At 44.3% G+C, this 17891-nt stretch overlaps 1 protein-coding gene across 6 annotated transcripts in view; it reads left to right on the top strand.

The window, feature by feature from the left end:
* Window positions 1-17891, top strand: part of iqsec1b (IQ motif and Sec7 domain ArfGEF 1b) — a 58713-nt gene that overhangs the window by 18417 nt on the left and 22405 nt on the right. Inside the window, exon 1 of one of the 6 annotated variants that reach the window (XM_041946813.1) lies at window positions 14509-14663. The exons of the other annotated variants lie outside the window; for them this stretch is intronic. Within the exon in view, the coding sequence (XP_041802747.1) occupies window positions 14599-14663 (65 nt within the window). The 5' untranslated portion in view covers window positions 14509-14598. Of the gene's footprint in view, window positions 1-14508; window positions 14664-17891 lie in introns of those variants that run through there. 6 annotated transcript variants of the gene reach the window in all.

Below are 17891 nucleotides of genomic sequence, written 5' to 3'. Positions count from 1 at the left end.
CCGAATGCACCTTTTTGATGATTTTCACAGCTGTCAGGGAAGAGGAAATTTGTTTTCTTGTGCAACATTAACCAAAACATTTCCTGCCCGCTTTGAGTCTCCGACTCGGCCGTCCTCAGCAAAACAAAACTGATGATGCAAAAAGTGTTCAGAGAGGATAACACATCCAAATCTCTGCTGGAGGAGCTTTTTTCCACCATTGAAGTGCACTGAAGCATTTAGGCTGTTTTAATGCAAAATACATCAGCATGTGTTAAATAAATCATGGGCCCATCAGAGGAGTTTTCAGGAGCAGCGTTCAGAGCAGGCGCGAGGGAGCCAGGAAGCTGTGACAAGCGTCTGATGAGTCATCTCGCGCTCCGTTTCAAAGGCGTCAGGTGAAGCTCAGCCAGCCGGACAGAGGCGCGCTGCTGCCCCGTCATACATTATCAAACCAAGGAGGCTCCACTCCAGGACCGCCAGTCTGATTGGAGTTTGCTGAGGTTGAACAGAAATCTAAGACATCGATGACTCATCGATACTACTGCATGACATTTGTTTCATCTCATCATCATTGTGCTTGGAGAGGTGAATTTTATGTGGCTCAGAGAATGAGCAAGCAGGCTGTTAGAGTGATATTGCAGATGCATAGGCAGATAATCCAGCTCTCGGATTTGTTTGAGAGAACTCACTGAAGATGAGCATCTGTACAGGCTGTACGTTTTGCCATGCTAAACTTTGAAAGCATGAGGAATGGCTGCTATCAGATGAATACAGCTACCAAACAGTATACCCCATCTGTACCACAGCTTTTCTTATTGACCAAAACAAATTGCACTCAACAAAGCGGATGTGAACGTTGCTATGTCGCCTGTATAGGACAGTCCTGCTCACACACACTCACACACACAGTCCTCCGCCTCTCTCTGCCCAGTCATATGATGTCCGGTTCAGCCAATGTGAGATGTGGATTACACGCTGTGTATGCATGCCCAGTTTTGGCCCACTGGGTCTCTGGGATTGGTGTCAACAGGTTGCCATAAGGCCCAGTAACATGTGGCAGGGAAAAGCTGCAGGGGATTATTCTGCTGGTGCTCGCCCTGTCTCTTCCGATTATTATCACAGTTACTGTCAGCAGACATAACAGGCGTTCTGGAGATGCTGTACATTGTGAACGCGGGTGTGCCATATTGTTTTAGTTTCACTGTAACAACAAGCCTGCAGTTACAAGTGAACTGAAGCTCCTACAAGTCTACAGCACGAGAATATTCCACATTATTACAAGCTCTGGATGTTGCAAATGCTATGCTAGAAGATTGAGCTGCTAGTTTCCCCTCACTCTAACCCTTACTGTAATTGTGGGGCAACTTAACAGAGGAATGATTTAAAATTCACCTTTTGAACGGTTTGAAAGTGTAATTTGGGTCTATAGAGAAGAAGAAACATTCAGTCAGCATAACATCACTGTAGCATGCCCGGTTGAGGTTAACTGCCCTGCTGAATGATGATGGAAAAAAAAAATCATTCACTCATGCAGATGTGTTTCATACCCATGTGCACCGAAGCATAGATAAGCCTTGTTTTTGTAACTGGGATTGGCATCTTCAAATTGGATTCATCTAAATCAATGCACAGTTGCCCAACCTTATGGTTTATGGGTTCACTTGTGCACAAAACAACAAGGGCTGTACAGGAAAAGCCAACCATCTGATCAACAGGTACTTGAGCTGAGGTGGCCTAAAGGCGGATTAAGGCACTGACTGAATTGCAACATTCACTTGGGACCTTTGTTGCATATCCTCCCCATCTCGCTCCCCTCACCAAGGAAAAGAAATAGCTGCCTGAGTTGGGTTATATTTTCTCACAGTTTAACAGTGAAATATCACCTGTGCTTTCTGTGGGTCTCTCTAACAACACAAGTATGAAATATATCAGAGGTGTGGAGCATATGGTACTAGAATCAAGTTGGAGTTGTGTGTTTTTCCTCTTCTGGCTGAGGCCCTGTGTTTGTAGCCAGGTGGTCCATGGTGATCGTGGCTATGGCTGCTGGTTTTTCCATGTGTTCCCACAGAAGAAAAACACTTCCAGAGGATGTAAATGCGATCAGCTTCCGAGCACTGGAATGTGAGGAAAGATGAAGGAGCACAGGGTGAGCCTCTGGACACCAGAGAGGCTCATTAGAGCTGTATGGATTTCATGATGGGCAAAGAACTGCCTCTCTCCAGACTCATTTCTGCCATTTCTCAAACGGATCAGAGTTTGATCTGACATCCACAGCAGACTGGAGTCAGACTGGTAAATAATTCCTGCAATATGTTTCACACTGCACATCCAGTGGGTGGGTTTACAACACCGGACCAGCCCAAGTTGCTAACTGCAGATAAGAGCATAAATGAGCTTGCTGTGCCATCACCACCTGCGTGGTACCTGAAGAGTTTGAACAACAATACTTACACTAAAAGTGATGTCTTTATTATTTCAATAGTTAATGGATTTTATTTCTTAAGGGTGGGATTTTATTAAATGTAGGGGTACCAAACTACAGCTTTAACATGGATTTCCTTTTGAACATGATGTAGTTATGATGACCAGAGGTTTTCAAACTGGGGGATACGGGACACTTGAAGCAGGGGCTGAACACAAAGCTCATGGAGGCAGTTATAGTGCTTTTTGTCTGGCTTTTGTCGGAGGCTGAAATTGTGCGACAATTTCAAGAACTGCTTTTTTGAATTCCTCATGTGTTTGAATTCCTTGAAACGATGCATGAGAAATGGAAATGGCCGCAGTCCAGTCACATTTCGTTCTGCTAACAGTCTCTCTTCATGGCAACAACGTTGTGTAACCTCAGGGAAGGGAAGGGAGGCGAAGTAGGGAGGAGTGGCCCTACCTGGCAATTACATTAACACGACAGGCCCTATCAGGCTCGACGGTTGGCAGATTATCAGGATTCATCCCCTCAGGACACAAGAACTCCTGTAACTCCTCTGTAGAAAAACATGATTGTCTTGGGAGATTTCCCTGTGTTGGACTGGCTGAGACAAGGGTTGGGTGATCTACCAATTTGCATCATGCATTTTTTGTTTGTTTGTGTGTTTGTTTGCTTTTGATGGTGACAGTTGTATTGCCACATTAGCCAAATTCAACAGGCTAACCGGCCAAGTAAACAGAAAAACAACATAAAAATGGCAAAAGTTACAGGTTCTAAGTTTGAAGTTGGTATTGATCCATCCTTGAGCTTCAGTTTTGAAGTGAATCCTGCTTTTTATCAGCCCTCAAAGCAGTTCCAAGTAAAATAATGATATAAATAAAAGAGCTTTCTAGTTGTTGCTGTGGAGACATGTCCATCGAGTCAATCCACTGGGTCTGTGCTTCCTCTAATGGAGATCTTTGTGCTGGTTCTTGCAGCCAACAACAGAGAAACTGGTGTGGATTACTCATAATGTTACCTTCCACACCTTCATGTCACCAGAGTTATAGTGATGAAGATGGCAGTTATAGTCGGTACAGTTCCATGAGTATGTGTGTAACGCTCTACCCGCGTGTCTCACAGCCACAGTAAAGCACATTATTTGTAATAAAGTAAAACATTTGTCATGGTAATGACAATATTGTAGTACAGCACAATACAATATTGCAATACAAATTGTATTGTGCTGTACCAGGGGCATGTGGGGCTCACCTTGCAAAAACATTGTTGACAAATGGTTAAAATGGAAACCCTCAGAAGTAGTTTCTGGGAAATAATGCCTTGAATGGAGTGCAGAAATGCTCCTTGCTGTCCTCTTTGATATACTGTTCACATTCTCAACCTTAAAACAATTACCAATCCTTCCTCTCCACAAGAGCCATTTTTTTTTTTTTTTTTTTTAGCTGGGGGAAATAACTTCTGCTGAGTTTCCAAATCATATTTCACTGGAATGGAAAGTTGCTGAGATTTTAGTGTTCTTCCTAGACATAAATGAAACTGATCCTTCCAACCGTGCTGAGGCTGTATATTAGAGGTCCTTCAGGGTTACTTCCCACACTGACACACGAATGGAACAGGAAAAAAACGCTGAATTTAAAGATGAGGCACATACTGTACATATTCTGTCATCCATGAAGTAATGATGAGAGTCATTTTCAGGCAAATGAATGGAAGTATTTAGCTCCCTTTTCTTGGAAACGCAGCAGGCACACCTTTCACACCCTGCTGCATGAGATAATTTACTATTCTTCCTTGGTACCGTTTAGTTTGTATCACACCAGCATGACTTGCGTGTTTGAACACCACCCTGCTTGTCGGCGCAGATTTGTCGTGTTTTGGAGGTTTAACGGAGGCATCTTTTAAAAGGGCACGAACATCTAGACAGGAGTGCAACAAGATGACACAAGTTGTCTTCACAGTGGACTGTGGTGGGGTAGATATGTGGAGGAAGTACTGGTTCAAAAGGTTAGCAAAGGTCACATCTGAAGAGGAAGAGTTCAAGGGAAGGAAAATGGATCTCTAGGGGCAGGAAGAGTCATCCAGAGGTCTCTTCATCACAAGGTCTAAGCGCTAAGGATATATTAAGACAAGCATTTTCAGTGGCCCCTACTTTGCCAAGTCTGAGAACAGATCAGACAGATTCCTCTTAAATCTTCCTGTTCAGCATGTGCTGTCTTGAATGTCCTTAGAAGAACTAACATTGTGTATGTCTCAGCTACCCTGACTGGCAGTGTATATGTTGGTATGCATGAAGTTCACTTTGGACCCGTTTGTGCTCCCCATAAAAATGAATATTGACACTCTGCCAGATGGGATTCACAATTTGTCTAATTACAAATGCTACATGGACCTACAGGACAGAATACACTTGACAGCGTAGATCGGAAATGCAAATTCAGGGTTTACTGGCTTAGCAACAATTTGTCGCCAAGCATGATTTAAGGCAGCCCTTTCTAAGCCCACATCAGCAAGTTTATATGAAGTAAAATATGCAGATTGATTTAAACATATGGTAGAGATCTCTTTTTGAAGCATTATGGATTATACTCAATGGAGGCAAAGAGTGGGAGTCATATGATCGGACTGCAGGATCAGATTTATGTGGAGATTGTGTGATGGCTTGTCAACTGTTTGCTGATAATCCCTCAGGGAGGAAGCTCGAGGGATGCTGTGCAGCAAGAATGAAATCTTCTTACACTCTAAAAATTCATTTTTGACCATTTGAAGGGCAGCGGAACAAGCTAAAACCACATATTTGACATGCTACTTTAGCATTTCATGGCTAACATGTGAACAAACGAGTGCATTTTTACCCATCCAGCGGGCATGAAGCAACATTTACATTAACCTGGTAAATGTATGTCCAATATTCAGTCTCTGTTTGGTCTCCACCAACTCCTGAGAAAAGTATCTCTCTTAAGATGCTATACGTGCGACTTTCTCCACTAGCCGGTTGCTGAAGTTGTCTGCTAGCCGTTTTGTGCTGTGCAAATAGTAGTGGAAACGAGCCGTACAGCAAATGTGCTGTAACAGAAACCAAAAAGAGAAAAAGGTGTCTTAAAAGCTGCCCAGCTGAGGGGAGCTGCAGCCAGGCGAGCACCACCTTTCACACTGCACACACTGCTGGCCTTTGACAGATTAATATTAAAAAATATAAATAATAGTGGGGAAAAAACAAAAAAAAAAAAGCAGTTTTCATTAGTGGAGCTTTAAGTAATGTAAGGTGGTAGCACAGATCAGGCTAGTAACCTGCAGGTGATAGAACTTTAGTGGCTCATTCTGTTCGTTATTGATGTTGAAGTATTTCTCATTAGATTTAAAAAAGGAAAAGTCTATTCAGCCTGTCAGACAATTCACGTCTCTCATACGGTCATTACTCACTGACTCGTGAACACTGGGCTTATTCACTATCTAACTATATCTCAGTGGGAGTGTCCCACAGTGAACTACTTCCCTATTTCTTTCAGTTCACCCAGGGTGCCAGTTGACAGGGCGAGAGGGGACGTTCAGGTGTCGTGAGCTGCACTTTTCCACCGAAAAGTAGAAAATAAAATCGAGAAGTATTTGGTGTCAGGTGAACGACAGTAAAACTGATGTGATGGCGGGAGGAGATAATTACAGGAGAAAAACATGCAGCGTAGAGTTTCAGTTTTAGGAGGGTGCCATGGAAGCCAAAAATAATCCCCAATCAGCCAGTGTAATCAAGTGTGTCACACCAGGCTGCCACTCCCTTCCCCTGACAGGCAGACACACATAGCCGGCACAACGCCGTCACACAACCTTTCTTCCATTTCAGCCTCACAGCTCTCCTTGGCAGAGGTGAAAAATCCAGCAGGAGGGCAGGGGGACATGCAGGAAAGAGAAAGGCAGCCTTTATTGCAGATGCCAACGTCAACAGCGGCCAGAGCCAGCGAGTAGACAGAGGTGCTGCTTGTCCTTCAATAGCCTCAGTGTGTATTCTACGCCACAGAAAAAGGGACGAGACAGGAGCTGGCAGAGGAGAGCCAGGCAGGGTGGTGCCTACTCGCCACACTTACCAGACCCACATCCATCCTCTGGAAATCCATCAGTGTGAAAGAGAGGATTTCTGCTCTCACTGCCTGTTTGGACATCTTTGTGGAGTGAAAACTTCACAGCTTCAGTCAGCGTGTGCTAGGTTGAGACAGGCCTGCAGTCAGCTCACTTTGCTTGAACTTCTGTACAATGAAGGTAGGTTCATGCTCTCAGACTCACTGTAATCATCCTGTGGGTTGTTTTTTTTTTTTTTTTTTTCTTAAACCTCTTGTGTTACTTCCCGTCAGTGGTGTACTGCAGATGTAGGCACTGTGTTTCATAGAGAAACAGTTTTCTTTAGGTTGTAACACAGAATGACATTTAATTTTGTGTTAGTCATGCTTCCATTTCTTCTCATATCCTGTCTATGACATTTTGGGGACTATCCTGTTAGGCCTGAACCAGATGGGCTCTGCTCTTTCTCTTGTGGTAGATAATAGATGACCCACCCCCCCCTTCGTTTTTCAGTCCTGTGCCTCACAGCAGATGATGTACAGCTGCTCCTCCTGAGCTCCCCTTTTGTTTCCCTCGCTTGGACGAAATGCCCTTGAAAGCAGCAGGGGCAGCAGACGGATCCATAGCCTGTCATGACCGCTCAGCTTGGATCTCAGAGTGCATAATTTTGCCCTGATGGTCCTGCTCGGAGACAGGACAGCAGAGGGTACTGCCCATCAGTCACTTTGGCAGCAGCACGGCCCACTCGGTGCCAGTGATGAGCAATGGATGGCGGGGAAGGGACGTAAGGCGGGCGGAGAGGAAAAGGAGGAGGTGGGGAGGACTTGTGTAGTTACGCACCAAATTCAGCCTTCGTCAGTTTCTCCCTTTCCCCGGTCAGTCCATTAGACATTGATATGCTGTTGGTGTAGGCAGGCTTTTGTCATCACAAAAAGTGGAATTTAAGAGATAATTCTGTGTCTTTGTGGGACTTAAATTTAATATTGACTTGTATAAATGTTCATTGGTTTCACCAAATGCGTTTTGTGAACTGAAATTTAATTTCCCCTCTAGAGGGTGTAAATGTGCAGACTGTAACAGCAACAAGAGGAAGAAAAAAGTTGGAACAGAGGATCACAGTTTCTGCAGAAGTGTGTGGAATGAAAACTTGGCAGCATCAAAGTTCTCCACTCCACCTGGAATTAAATCCCATTTAGCCCAGGCAGTGTGACGCACCTGGTGCCAGGAGCAAATGATTCCACATACAGACCAAAGACAGACACATTACCCACGTATGGAGCTTTTCTGTAGTCGCTAATTGCTGCTCCAACCACCTCGGCCTCTCAGCATGTCATTCTGATATGCAGTAGTTGAATTTGTATGCCACGTTGTTTTGCTAGAGCAGAATTTCAGTTGTAAGCTGAAAATTCGGGGATGATCACACCGAGCCTGCTCGTGGCAGATGGCATCAAATAATCACAGTGATCCAACGATGAAAATGTAACTTGAAAGACTGCACCATTGTTGTCAATGAGGAATGAGACCAAAATCAATGTAACTCTGAAAATGACCACAGAGGTTTCCAAGGTTTTATTGGCATAAAGGGGCAGAGGTTGAAATTCGAACTTGTGGAAAGTTTAGTGGAATAAAAGGACAGGAAAGGACGCTCAGCGTGGACTCACAGTCAGTTTTTGTCCATTTGATAACAGCCACTTTTAACATAACATCACTTTCTGATGTAAGAATTCCAAATGAAACATGGTAAATGATGATAAACACACAGTCAATCAATCAGCTGGTTTAACTCAAAGATAAATAATGAATATGATTTGATTGTTAATGTTAATGACTTAGTTCAAAAGCTGGCTTCATGCAAGGAACCAGAGAGGAAGTGAAAACTCTACCACTAGTGATGCAGTGGTATTTTTAGTCTTCATGTCATGAACTGTGTGTTCCTCTCTGGTGCAGAAACCTGTCCTCTTTGACTTTAACTGGCCTCATCTTTTCCGCTCTCCTCTGTGTTTTTGGGTTTTGTCTTCTCCTCCTTCACACATAGCCGGTGTCCAGCCATTCTCAGACACAGTCTGAGCACGCTCAGCCGGGCTGCTCCTCCCGGAATAGCAAAATGTTTATGAATACTAATGAAGCAGCAGCTTGTCCACCAGTGCGCCGGGTCTACGTCACTGCGAGGCTCTCATCTGTTTTCAGTGCAAACTAAACATGTCAGGATCTGTTGTGTCCTGTGAGGCAGAGGCACGTCTCGACTGCACATGATGGGGTTGATGACTTGTTTGTGAATGTGAGCTTCTGCTTCATTGAATGCTATCTGGTGCTATGTGGCATGCTAAAATCTGATCATTGTGTTTTCTTATGGACAAAGTCTCTGTTAGTTGGACTTCCTGAGTGGGCTGATGATGCAGTGTCACACCCTGTATCTATGGAGGACATCTGAAAAATGCTTCCTTTCTTGACTCATCAGATAACATCAGCGAGCTCAGATTGTCTCCACAGCACTCAGACCTGACTATAACAAACATTGAAGATAGGACCTGATGATAAAAGCTCAACCCTGCTGTGGAGCACAAACAGAAAAGTTCAGGCCAGCACCATTTAAGGATTTATACTTGGGGATGGCACTGATTGATTTATTTTCTCTATCTGAGATTAAATCTGACTGGATTACTGGATAAATCTGCTTCATTGCAATTTGGGCCTTTTTTGTCATTTGGCCACCATCCCTATCAGTAATAATAATATTGTACTCACAAAGTTAACTGCTGAGATATGAGCTATATATAGGCTATTTGTGAATTCTTAAGTGGTCTTAAAGGCTTGAACCCTGCGAGTGATCATCACTGTTTACACCTCGGATTTCTGGATGAACTTTGACCTACCGTTCTCACCGTAGCTGTGGACACAGTTTTCCTGTGTAATGCGTTCTACCTTGTGGTTCAGATAATCTGGCTGACCTGTTAGCTCGTTTACTGTCTGGTCCTCTGCCTGATCATGTCTCTTGCCCCACCAGACTTTGCTGTATGATATCATACCTGCTAGAAATGATTGACAAAATTATGAAAATAAGAGCCAAGTGTAATAACTGAAACTATCCCTCTCAGCCTCAGTCAGAGGTTGTTTGGTGTCTCACTACAATGCCGTGGCTTAATGGTGTCGGTTTGGCACCAGAGTCTGTCGGCAGCTCAGGAACAGGATGGAGGAAGAGTTACAGCAGGAGGATTAGCAGAGATAAAGTGAATAACTGCACTGTGGTCAGAGGGGCTACCAGAGCAGAGCATAAACACTGAACAGATCCAATGCCATATGGTCAACAACATAACATCAACTGTGTTTTCATCTGCCAGCTCCTGACTCTGCTGCTTGCTGTGTGTGTGTGCGTGCATGTGACTGCACTTAATGTTTGCACAAACGTATAGATGCTTGCATGTGATTGGTATTTGTCCTAAAGAAAGCGATGTGTCCTCCATGTATTCCACACTGGACAGGAGCAGCATGCATGTGCATCATGGCAGCCAGTGGTTAGTTGAATTAATCCTCCCTCCCTCTTGTTTCTCTCTCTCTCTCTCTCTCTGGTGGAGAGGCTTGAGGCTGAGAGGGCAGGGCCTCTGAAGCCCACACGTGGGTGGGTTCTGAGCCCAGGGATTACAGGGTTGAAGTTGAGCCAAACAGCTTTACAGCGGACAGCCTGAGACGCGGTCAGCCTGCTGGGCCGGGCCTGGGCCACGCTCACGTCGGGGTGTGGGCGATGCAGCTGGAGGCCGGCCGAGCGTGAGGGCCGTCCTTGCTCGTATCTTTGTTTTCATGTCAAAATGAACTTATTCCCCTGTGAGTGTAAACAGGACACGGTGCTTACACAGGAGATAATTATAGAGGTGCTGACATGTCGTTGTGTGTGTGTGCCCTACGCACTTGTGAAAACATGCTACAGTCTTTGCTCCGAGTTGGTGAAGGGTAATGGAAAACAGCATTTATGACTGCACTGCATGTTGTTTAAATAATGTGCCTGTTTGTGTACATTCAGTTCTGCCTCATAATTAAGGTGAAGTGGATTGTAAAAAGAATCAGGTCGAATATAATCTCATTTTTCAAGCTACAACAAACACTTTAAAACCAACCCCCGAAATCATAATTGCTGCCTGAATGTTTCATGTTTCGTTTTGTTTTTTCAGTCCAGAAAAAAATTGCATTCTGCATCTCATTTATGGTTAGATTAAGGCTACTAAAACACTTCTGTTAACATCTCTGTTACACATTAAAAAGACACAAACTGTCTTGTGCAAATCAGACATGTCCAACATTCAACCAAGGCCACATCTTTTCCTGTTCACCATGCTTTAATTACTACAAGCAGATATTGTAGGAAAAGCAAATCGAATTAGTTGTTAGTGGCGGTCTTGCCAATCCATTCAGTACAAAAAAACAAAACTTAGTTCAGGTGCCATTACATTTCCCTCAAAACACATTTGCTGATTATCAGCATATAAACATCATGTGGGAGACAGGGTTGCTAACTCAAAGCATGTGTACACCTGTCATTTTGTATGGAACTCAACTGTCAATCAGCCGGCTCAGGTGGAATAGATTACTCTGTGAATGGAGCATATGTGAGGTATATGATGTTTGGCGTCCAGGCTCTGACCTCGCCGCCCCGCACAGCGAAGCACCGAGCTCAGCGCAGCAGGGACTGGAAAGTGATGATACTAAACTTCCCCGAGAGGGACGTAGAGTCAGAGCCTACAGGTGGATGATGGGGCGGAGGTGGTGCTTTTGAAATGCTGTATGAGCAGCAGCAGCAGACTTTCTCATAAATGGTCATAAAATAATGAAAAATAGCAGTCAGCAGTGCACAGAACCCCAGGTGACGTCTTCAATGTGCTGGCTCAGATGACTAAAGAGATTTAATTTACAATCACATAAAATCCGTCCACACGTTCATTAAGCTGAAGTTGTTTCACAATTTTGCTTAATGAATGACTGTTTCAGTGCTACAGCACAGATTAAAAACTGATTGCATCCTGTCATGTGGAGGAAACTATCAGCGCAGCTCCGTGTGCAGCCTTTATAACTGCAGCCTGTAGGAAATGTCTCTGTGCGGTGAATCTCAGTGAACTCCTTGTGTTTCTAAGCGGCGCTGCTGTTGTTTTCAGCCACAGTCGTAGCATCTGGGGAGGTGGACGTGCAGACACATTTGTCTCCAGCTACCCCACTCACGCAGGCCGGTCAATTTACTTACCAAGCGGAGCAGAAAATGCAGTGTCTGTCAATGGCTCTATTTTTGTCTTTGCTGGATGAGGACCAGTCTCATGCAATTTGAGACATGTATCACTGCTGTGGGAGTGGTGCGTTGTCACCCTGAATGTGGGAGGTGGAGATTTTGACATCATAGATGGAGGTAGAGGGCTGTGTGTGGAGAGTGGGGACTTCACCGGTGGTTATAGTTGGAGCGGAGCTGTGACACCCTCTGTCCAGCTGGCTGAGGAGCTGCAACTGATGTAGGGATTAATGGAAGGACGACAGTTCCTGCTGTTTCCACTTTAGAGTCTAGACAGAGTGAGACAGGTGTGTCTGTAACACAAGCCCTTAAAAAAGCTGTCCGGTGTTGAGTTGTCTCTCTGCAAACTCACTGTGAAAGCACTCGGTCAGAGTTACTCAGATACTCTAGAAGGACCAGCTGTTTTATGGATTCCTCAGTGGCTTTTTAAGTGTGATAGATAGATAATAAACACACGAGGAAGGAAGTAACAGTCAGTGCAGTGACATGGACACAAGTAATCTGACTATAAAAGAAAGGCTGTATTGAACTAAATGTGTCACGTCAATATCTTAACGATCTCATTTGAATTAAGGCGGTATTGAGAGCGTACATAAATCAAGTAATCGTTTTAGTTATTCGTGTCATGTACAGCCCCGTCTGGTCTCTTCAGGTGTTCTCATTCTACTCACGCATCTCAAAGGTCAGGAGGGGAGCCTGACGCAAAGTCGAATGTTTGAAAAACTAGCAGCATAGTTCGCAGTGGTGCAATAATAGGCTTGCTTTGGATTTTTTGGCGAATGAAAGTAAACAGTTATTGCAGATAAAACACAAGGCATTGCCATCAGAGTCTCTGTATGTAAATCCATTGCCCTGGAAAAGCATAAGCATCTCATAATCTACCCAGGGGGCACTGCTGCAGATGTTTGCTCGTACATGGTAAGACTGTAGCAGCTCAACCAATTAGGAAAATAAAAGCTACGGTGAGTTCTTGTTGTCGCTGTTGGGGAGAGGCAACCAGCGGACCCTGCACAGAGGCACTGAGCGGACGGATAAACTGTCAAGAAATTCCAGCACATAATTCTCCCTAAAACCACAAATTATTGTTACATTTCGGTTTAGATGAAAAAACTACATACGACATATTGATTAGTGAACTTCAGAGGCGTTGGTAGGTGTATTTTTGAGTTTTGGACACAGCCAGTTAGCTAAGCTAAGCTAATCGCCTCCAGGCTCCTGCTCTGTACTTATTGCACAAACATGAGGGGGGGATCAATCATCTCATCTAACTCTGCAAGAAATCAAAGAAGCTTATTTTCCAAAATGTTGACCTATTCCTTCAATTTAAAGAACTGTACATTGCAATGCACGTTCATGTACTGAAAGCAAAGGCAAAAGGTACCTTTTTCAGCATGAATACTTGGCCTCATGATCAAAAATCTCTGGTCATTGCAGTTAAAACAGTTCTCCACTGGTTAATTTGCCATTTTGCAGCCACTAAAGCGCCAGTTTCAACTTTGATGTTTTCAATGTAAAGGGACAATTGCAGTTGAGTCTGTGAATCATTTCAAGTCAGTCACAGAGGCCTGGTATGTTGACGAGTGGCTCCCCTTTAGCATGTGGCACAGATTCAAACTCATCTGTGAGGTAAAAATACACCTCTTCTCTCCTAACTACTGTACAGTCTGGCTGCTCACTGTCAAGATAGAGATGAGAGGGACAAAAATAACCCAACGGCTGATCAAAGGCAGCTGTCTGGAGCTACCCCTGTCTGCATTCAAACAGATGCACTGGGTGTTACACTTTTACCTTAAGCTTCATGGCCATGATTAACACTAAAGGTCACCAATAGGCTTAGATAGTACTGGACTGGGCTCAATGTTTAAATTAGTGTCTACTTAAACCTAAACTCACGTTTGATTCAGCCAGGGATTGAGACTTTGTAGAAATTTCAGGTCAAACTCAGGTTTGTGCATCACTTGGGCTCATTTTGGTTTCACCAAAGATGTATTTGCTTCACCAGAGGTTACAGTGCAGAATCACACTTTGAGGACCTTACAATCAAGGCGGATCTCTACCCAAAGCGCCGCTATTAGCGGTGTTATCTCAGTACTTTATGCTGCATGGTTGCCTTGGTTCGATAACATCTTTGCTCCACTTGATACACGCCCATTGTTTGGGTAATGATGTCATTATACGGAAATGGATAGGCCCCTCACTGCTCACTTTTTGGGCCAAAGCAGGGGAATAGGAGTGGGGGAAATCACCCTAAACATCAGCATAGGGATGGGAGAGGCTGTGAGTCAAACATTCCCTATTAGTTTGGTTGTTTGTATAAAGGACAGCTCAGCGGGTTGACTGGCCAAGCAGCTGTTGCTTGTTCTAAAGTGTCTGTTGGAAGACTGGTAGTGATAGTATCATTTTAAATACTCTTTTTAGCCCTTTGATCAGCAGTTAAGGTAGGGATTATCAGACACTGTATATGTGTGTGGACAGTTGCACCATCCCCCCGCCACAGTCATAACAGCTAAAATGGTATATCCAGGGGTTTCCCCAGATTCTTTTGCTAATAATAAAGCCTGTCTGATGCTGTCACCACCAGAGCTTGCTCAGTCTCTCTTCCATTAGTACTTCTTACTTGCTGCCCCTTCCTGTTTAAGACCCTCCTCATCTGTGGGGCACCAGTGCTCCCGCTGCCACACGACCCAGTTTCCTCTGGAGGAATTCCCTCCCTCTTCCTGCGAACGCCCCTCCTTGCAAGGCTCTGAAGGAAGGCCAGAGCTGGAGAGGTGTCCGAGAGTGAGGCTGTGCGGTTGGGCTGCAAAGCTACATTTAACCAAGGGATGGAGTAACAGAGGGCAGGGTGGTGATGGGCCTGGTGTAGAGATCAGAGAGCAACATGTGGTGTCTGCAGTGTGCCTCTGACAGGACTCAGTCCTTACTGGAGCTGGAATCAGACAGCTGGTAAGCCTAATGTTGAGTGTGTGTGTGTGCGCTGGTGCAGCTCGTAGAGGTCGATGCTTTTAAAGGTTGTTTGACATGAACTTACTCTCTGATTTGGCTCTGAACTTGTCTTTTGATGCAGGTTGTACATTTTGCTAATGGTCGCTCCTTCATTCAGTGACGGCTGCCAGACTGAACTGAGATCAACTGAGAAAGCATTTATTAAAGTCCAACAAAACTGCGGCTACTCTTTATTGGATGGATTGCCTTTAATGTCACAGATATTGTGCCAGAGTAGAGCTGCTGATGAAATCCACAAAGAGCAAACATTGTGTAAACACAGTGGGCTTCATTTGAGATGCAGCAAAGGTTTGTGCTTCGCTGATGAGCCAGCAGTTGATTTTCCTGCTGCCTGCCAAGCAAGTGAATGCAGCTGAGTCATATTTTACTGTTCCTCCTCCAGTGCCCTCTAACTCTAGCTAATTCTAAGAGTTACTCACTAATCAAAAAAATGCAACGTCGCTGTGAATGCATAGCAAAACAAACAAAAAAAAAACCAGAAGAGGCAGGTTGTGTGCGTATGAGTGGCAGGTGGGTCTAATTAGTTCATCACTGTGGAGTGACACAGTGAGAAGAGGTTTCACCTGAAGAAGCCACTCAGCGGTACAATGGAGGCGTCTCCATGGGGTGGTGTTGACACCAGAGCTGTCCTCACATTACCTGCCCCCTCCATTGCACTCACCCATCCATACCACAAACACATCATTAAAATTCTATCAGCCTGCGGTTATGGGATGCTGTTGTAATTTGTGGCTGTTTGAATGAAATAATGACCTAAGAGAGATGGTTAGGTGCACACTTTTTCATGTGGGTGTAATCTGGATAAAAATCTGATGCCAGAAAGATTGGGAGTTTGTAAAACATATCACGCACCTTTTTTGAATGCAGTCTCAAAATGGCAAGGAGAGGTGACCACCAAGTCTGCACGTCAAAGTTTATATCCCTGTCACAGGGGCTGTAATGTGTTCTGTGACTCTGGAGGAGCTTCGTCAAGTCAAGATATTTACTCAAGGGACATCACTCAAGTAATCTCAGCTTGGGCTGGGAAACTATGTTTTAATGGAAAGCCTGTCACACAAATCATAGTTGTGGAGTTTGGATGAAGTGGACATTCAGTGGACGTTCTCGCTGTGTCACTGTGCCTCCATACTCCCCCAGTGGCCGGTAATCCTGTTGGTGAGTGTACATGGCCTCCTCCAGTCCTCCAGTTGGCTGAAATTGTGGCACTCTGGACCCCTCTGTTAGGTTGAGTGAGTGTGAAGGCAAACATGATGCTGGACTCATGTCTGGCGTGTTAATGGTAGTCCCACCGAGGATACCTGCAGCGCGACTTTTGTTTTCTGCTTGGATTTTCACACATCAATGTTTTCAGAGCCACATGGATGCATCGCCACAGTCTCAGAATTAAGACATAAATATGATTCCAAATATAAGTCACAAAAAATTATGTATTATACCTAAAAGTACAAGGTCTGTAAGTATAAAATATTGCATTTTTAGGGTGCTTCATTAAGAAAAAGCCTGTCAGATGACACTGACATAAGATGCTCTTGAATGGAGGCCTGGCTGCTGTTGTACAGAAGCAGTACAGAGTAGATTTGGATTTGTTGCTTTTATTTGGGCGGATGAAGTTATCCAGTGTCTGTAACCAACCACTGTGACCCTAACAGAATACCAGGATGTTCATTAGCGATGATGGGATGTACTTCACCACTAGTGTCACTTCAGACTCATTTGGATTGATAAAATGGGAATGTTTATGTGCAACCATCTTGCCCTGATGCTGCAAGTGACTAGGAAAATGGTTATTGCCATTTTTTTTCTTAAATGACACGTCTTTGTCTTGAAACCCTGAAACAAGTGAAGCTACATTGTCAATAAGTGGAATCTGTTTGAAGGACCTTGAAATATAAGGCTTTGATCTGTGCTGAGATTAAAAGATGAGCCTTATGGAAGATAGATCTCTCAAAAGCCCATCTGACACTAATTTTGATTTTCTCCGATAAAGGTCCATCATTGCCTGTGTCGTCACAAAGGAAACTGCAGTGGAAGCCTTTGCAGTATGCTGCTGTGATACTGCGACGAGTCAAAATGAAACAGAAACCTGTTGTCCTCTGATACTGGAGTGTGTTGGAACAGACACTACCTGACTGTGATGTTGTGTGTTTAGAAGTCCAACAGGCTTGAAACTTCAGGCCAGTGCATCATGTATTGTGTGGAGTAAGCGTAAAGAGAATTAGCAATGATAAAGGGCCCTTTAACCACCTGGGTCTTATTTTGGCAGTGTCACATTTAAAAGATGCCATTTCATTACATTAAACGAGGGCAAACAGGTTGTCCGTCCATATGAGGATGACTCCCAGTTTGCTCTAAATGAGGCTCTGTCTGTCTTGACATGTTCTAGCTTTGGACTGTAATTCATCTCCACTGCCCTTTTTATCCAGTGTGCCTTTGCTTTAAAATTGGATATTTTGAGGGGGGGTATTAATTTTAATGAGGTTGGATGAATGCTTGGCACAGTCTCTCTGACCAAAGTCATCCCTCTCTCCCCCTCTGCCTCTGCCCCCAGTGGAGGGGAACTAGATCGGTAATGCTTTGGCTGCCGGGTGGATTCAAATTCTGTGCTGAGGGAAGAAGAGTGACTCCAGACATATTGAAGTTTAAAGTGTGTTTTATATTTTGCAACGAAGGGTCATCCTCATCCAACATTCCCTGTTTGGTGACCCTGTTTGTGCTCGTTGTTTGTGCTTTTTAAACACACTGCATGCGTCTTCATTGTGTAACTGAAAGCAGAACGTCTTGTTCAGTAACTCTAATGCGACTAAACCAGCTGAGTGAAGACATAAACATGCCTTGAGTGCTCACATGCTTTCAGTCCGAGTTCCTAGAGGCGTCTGCCTCCTCTCGCTTCGAGCCGAGCGCCACATTTCAAGCATGCTAAGCCTCTCCTCCATCTAAACAAATGGCTATTTCCAATTAGACATTCTCTGCTTGAGCAGACGTACTGCGGCCCACCCTTCAGTCTAATTAAAAGACCCTCTCTGTCTGATTAGATTTGTTCTTTTTGGAATTAAAAATGTGTTGAGGAGGAGAATGAAGATCCAGAGAGGGCTTTTATAATGAGCATCGAGTGTCCAGCTTGGAGTGAGAGGACTAATAAGAGACGTTATCCCATGACAGAGGACCCTC

Source organism: Chelmon rostratus, chromosome 2 (assembly GCF_017976325.1).
Source record: "Chelmon rostratus isolate fCheRos1 chromosome 2, fCheRos1.pri, whole genome shotgun sequence".
Lineage (NCBI taxonomy): Eukaryota > Metazoa > Chordata > Actinopteri > Chaetodontiformes > Chaetodontidae > Chelmon > Chelmon rostratus.
Note: the sequence above shows the minus strand (reverse complement) of the source record. Positions and strands in the feature narration are given on the sequence as shown.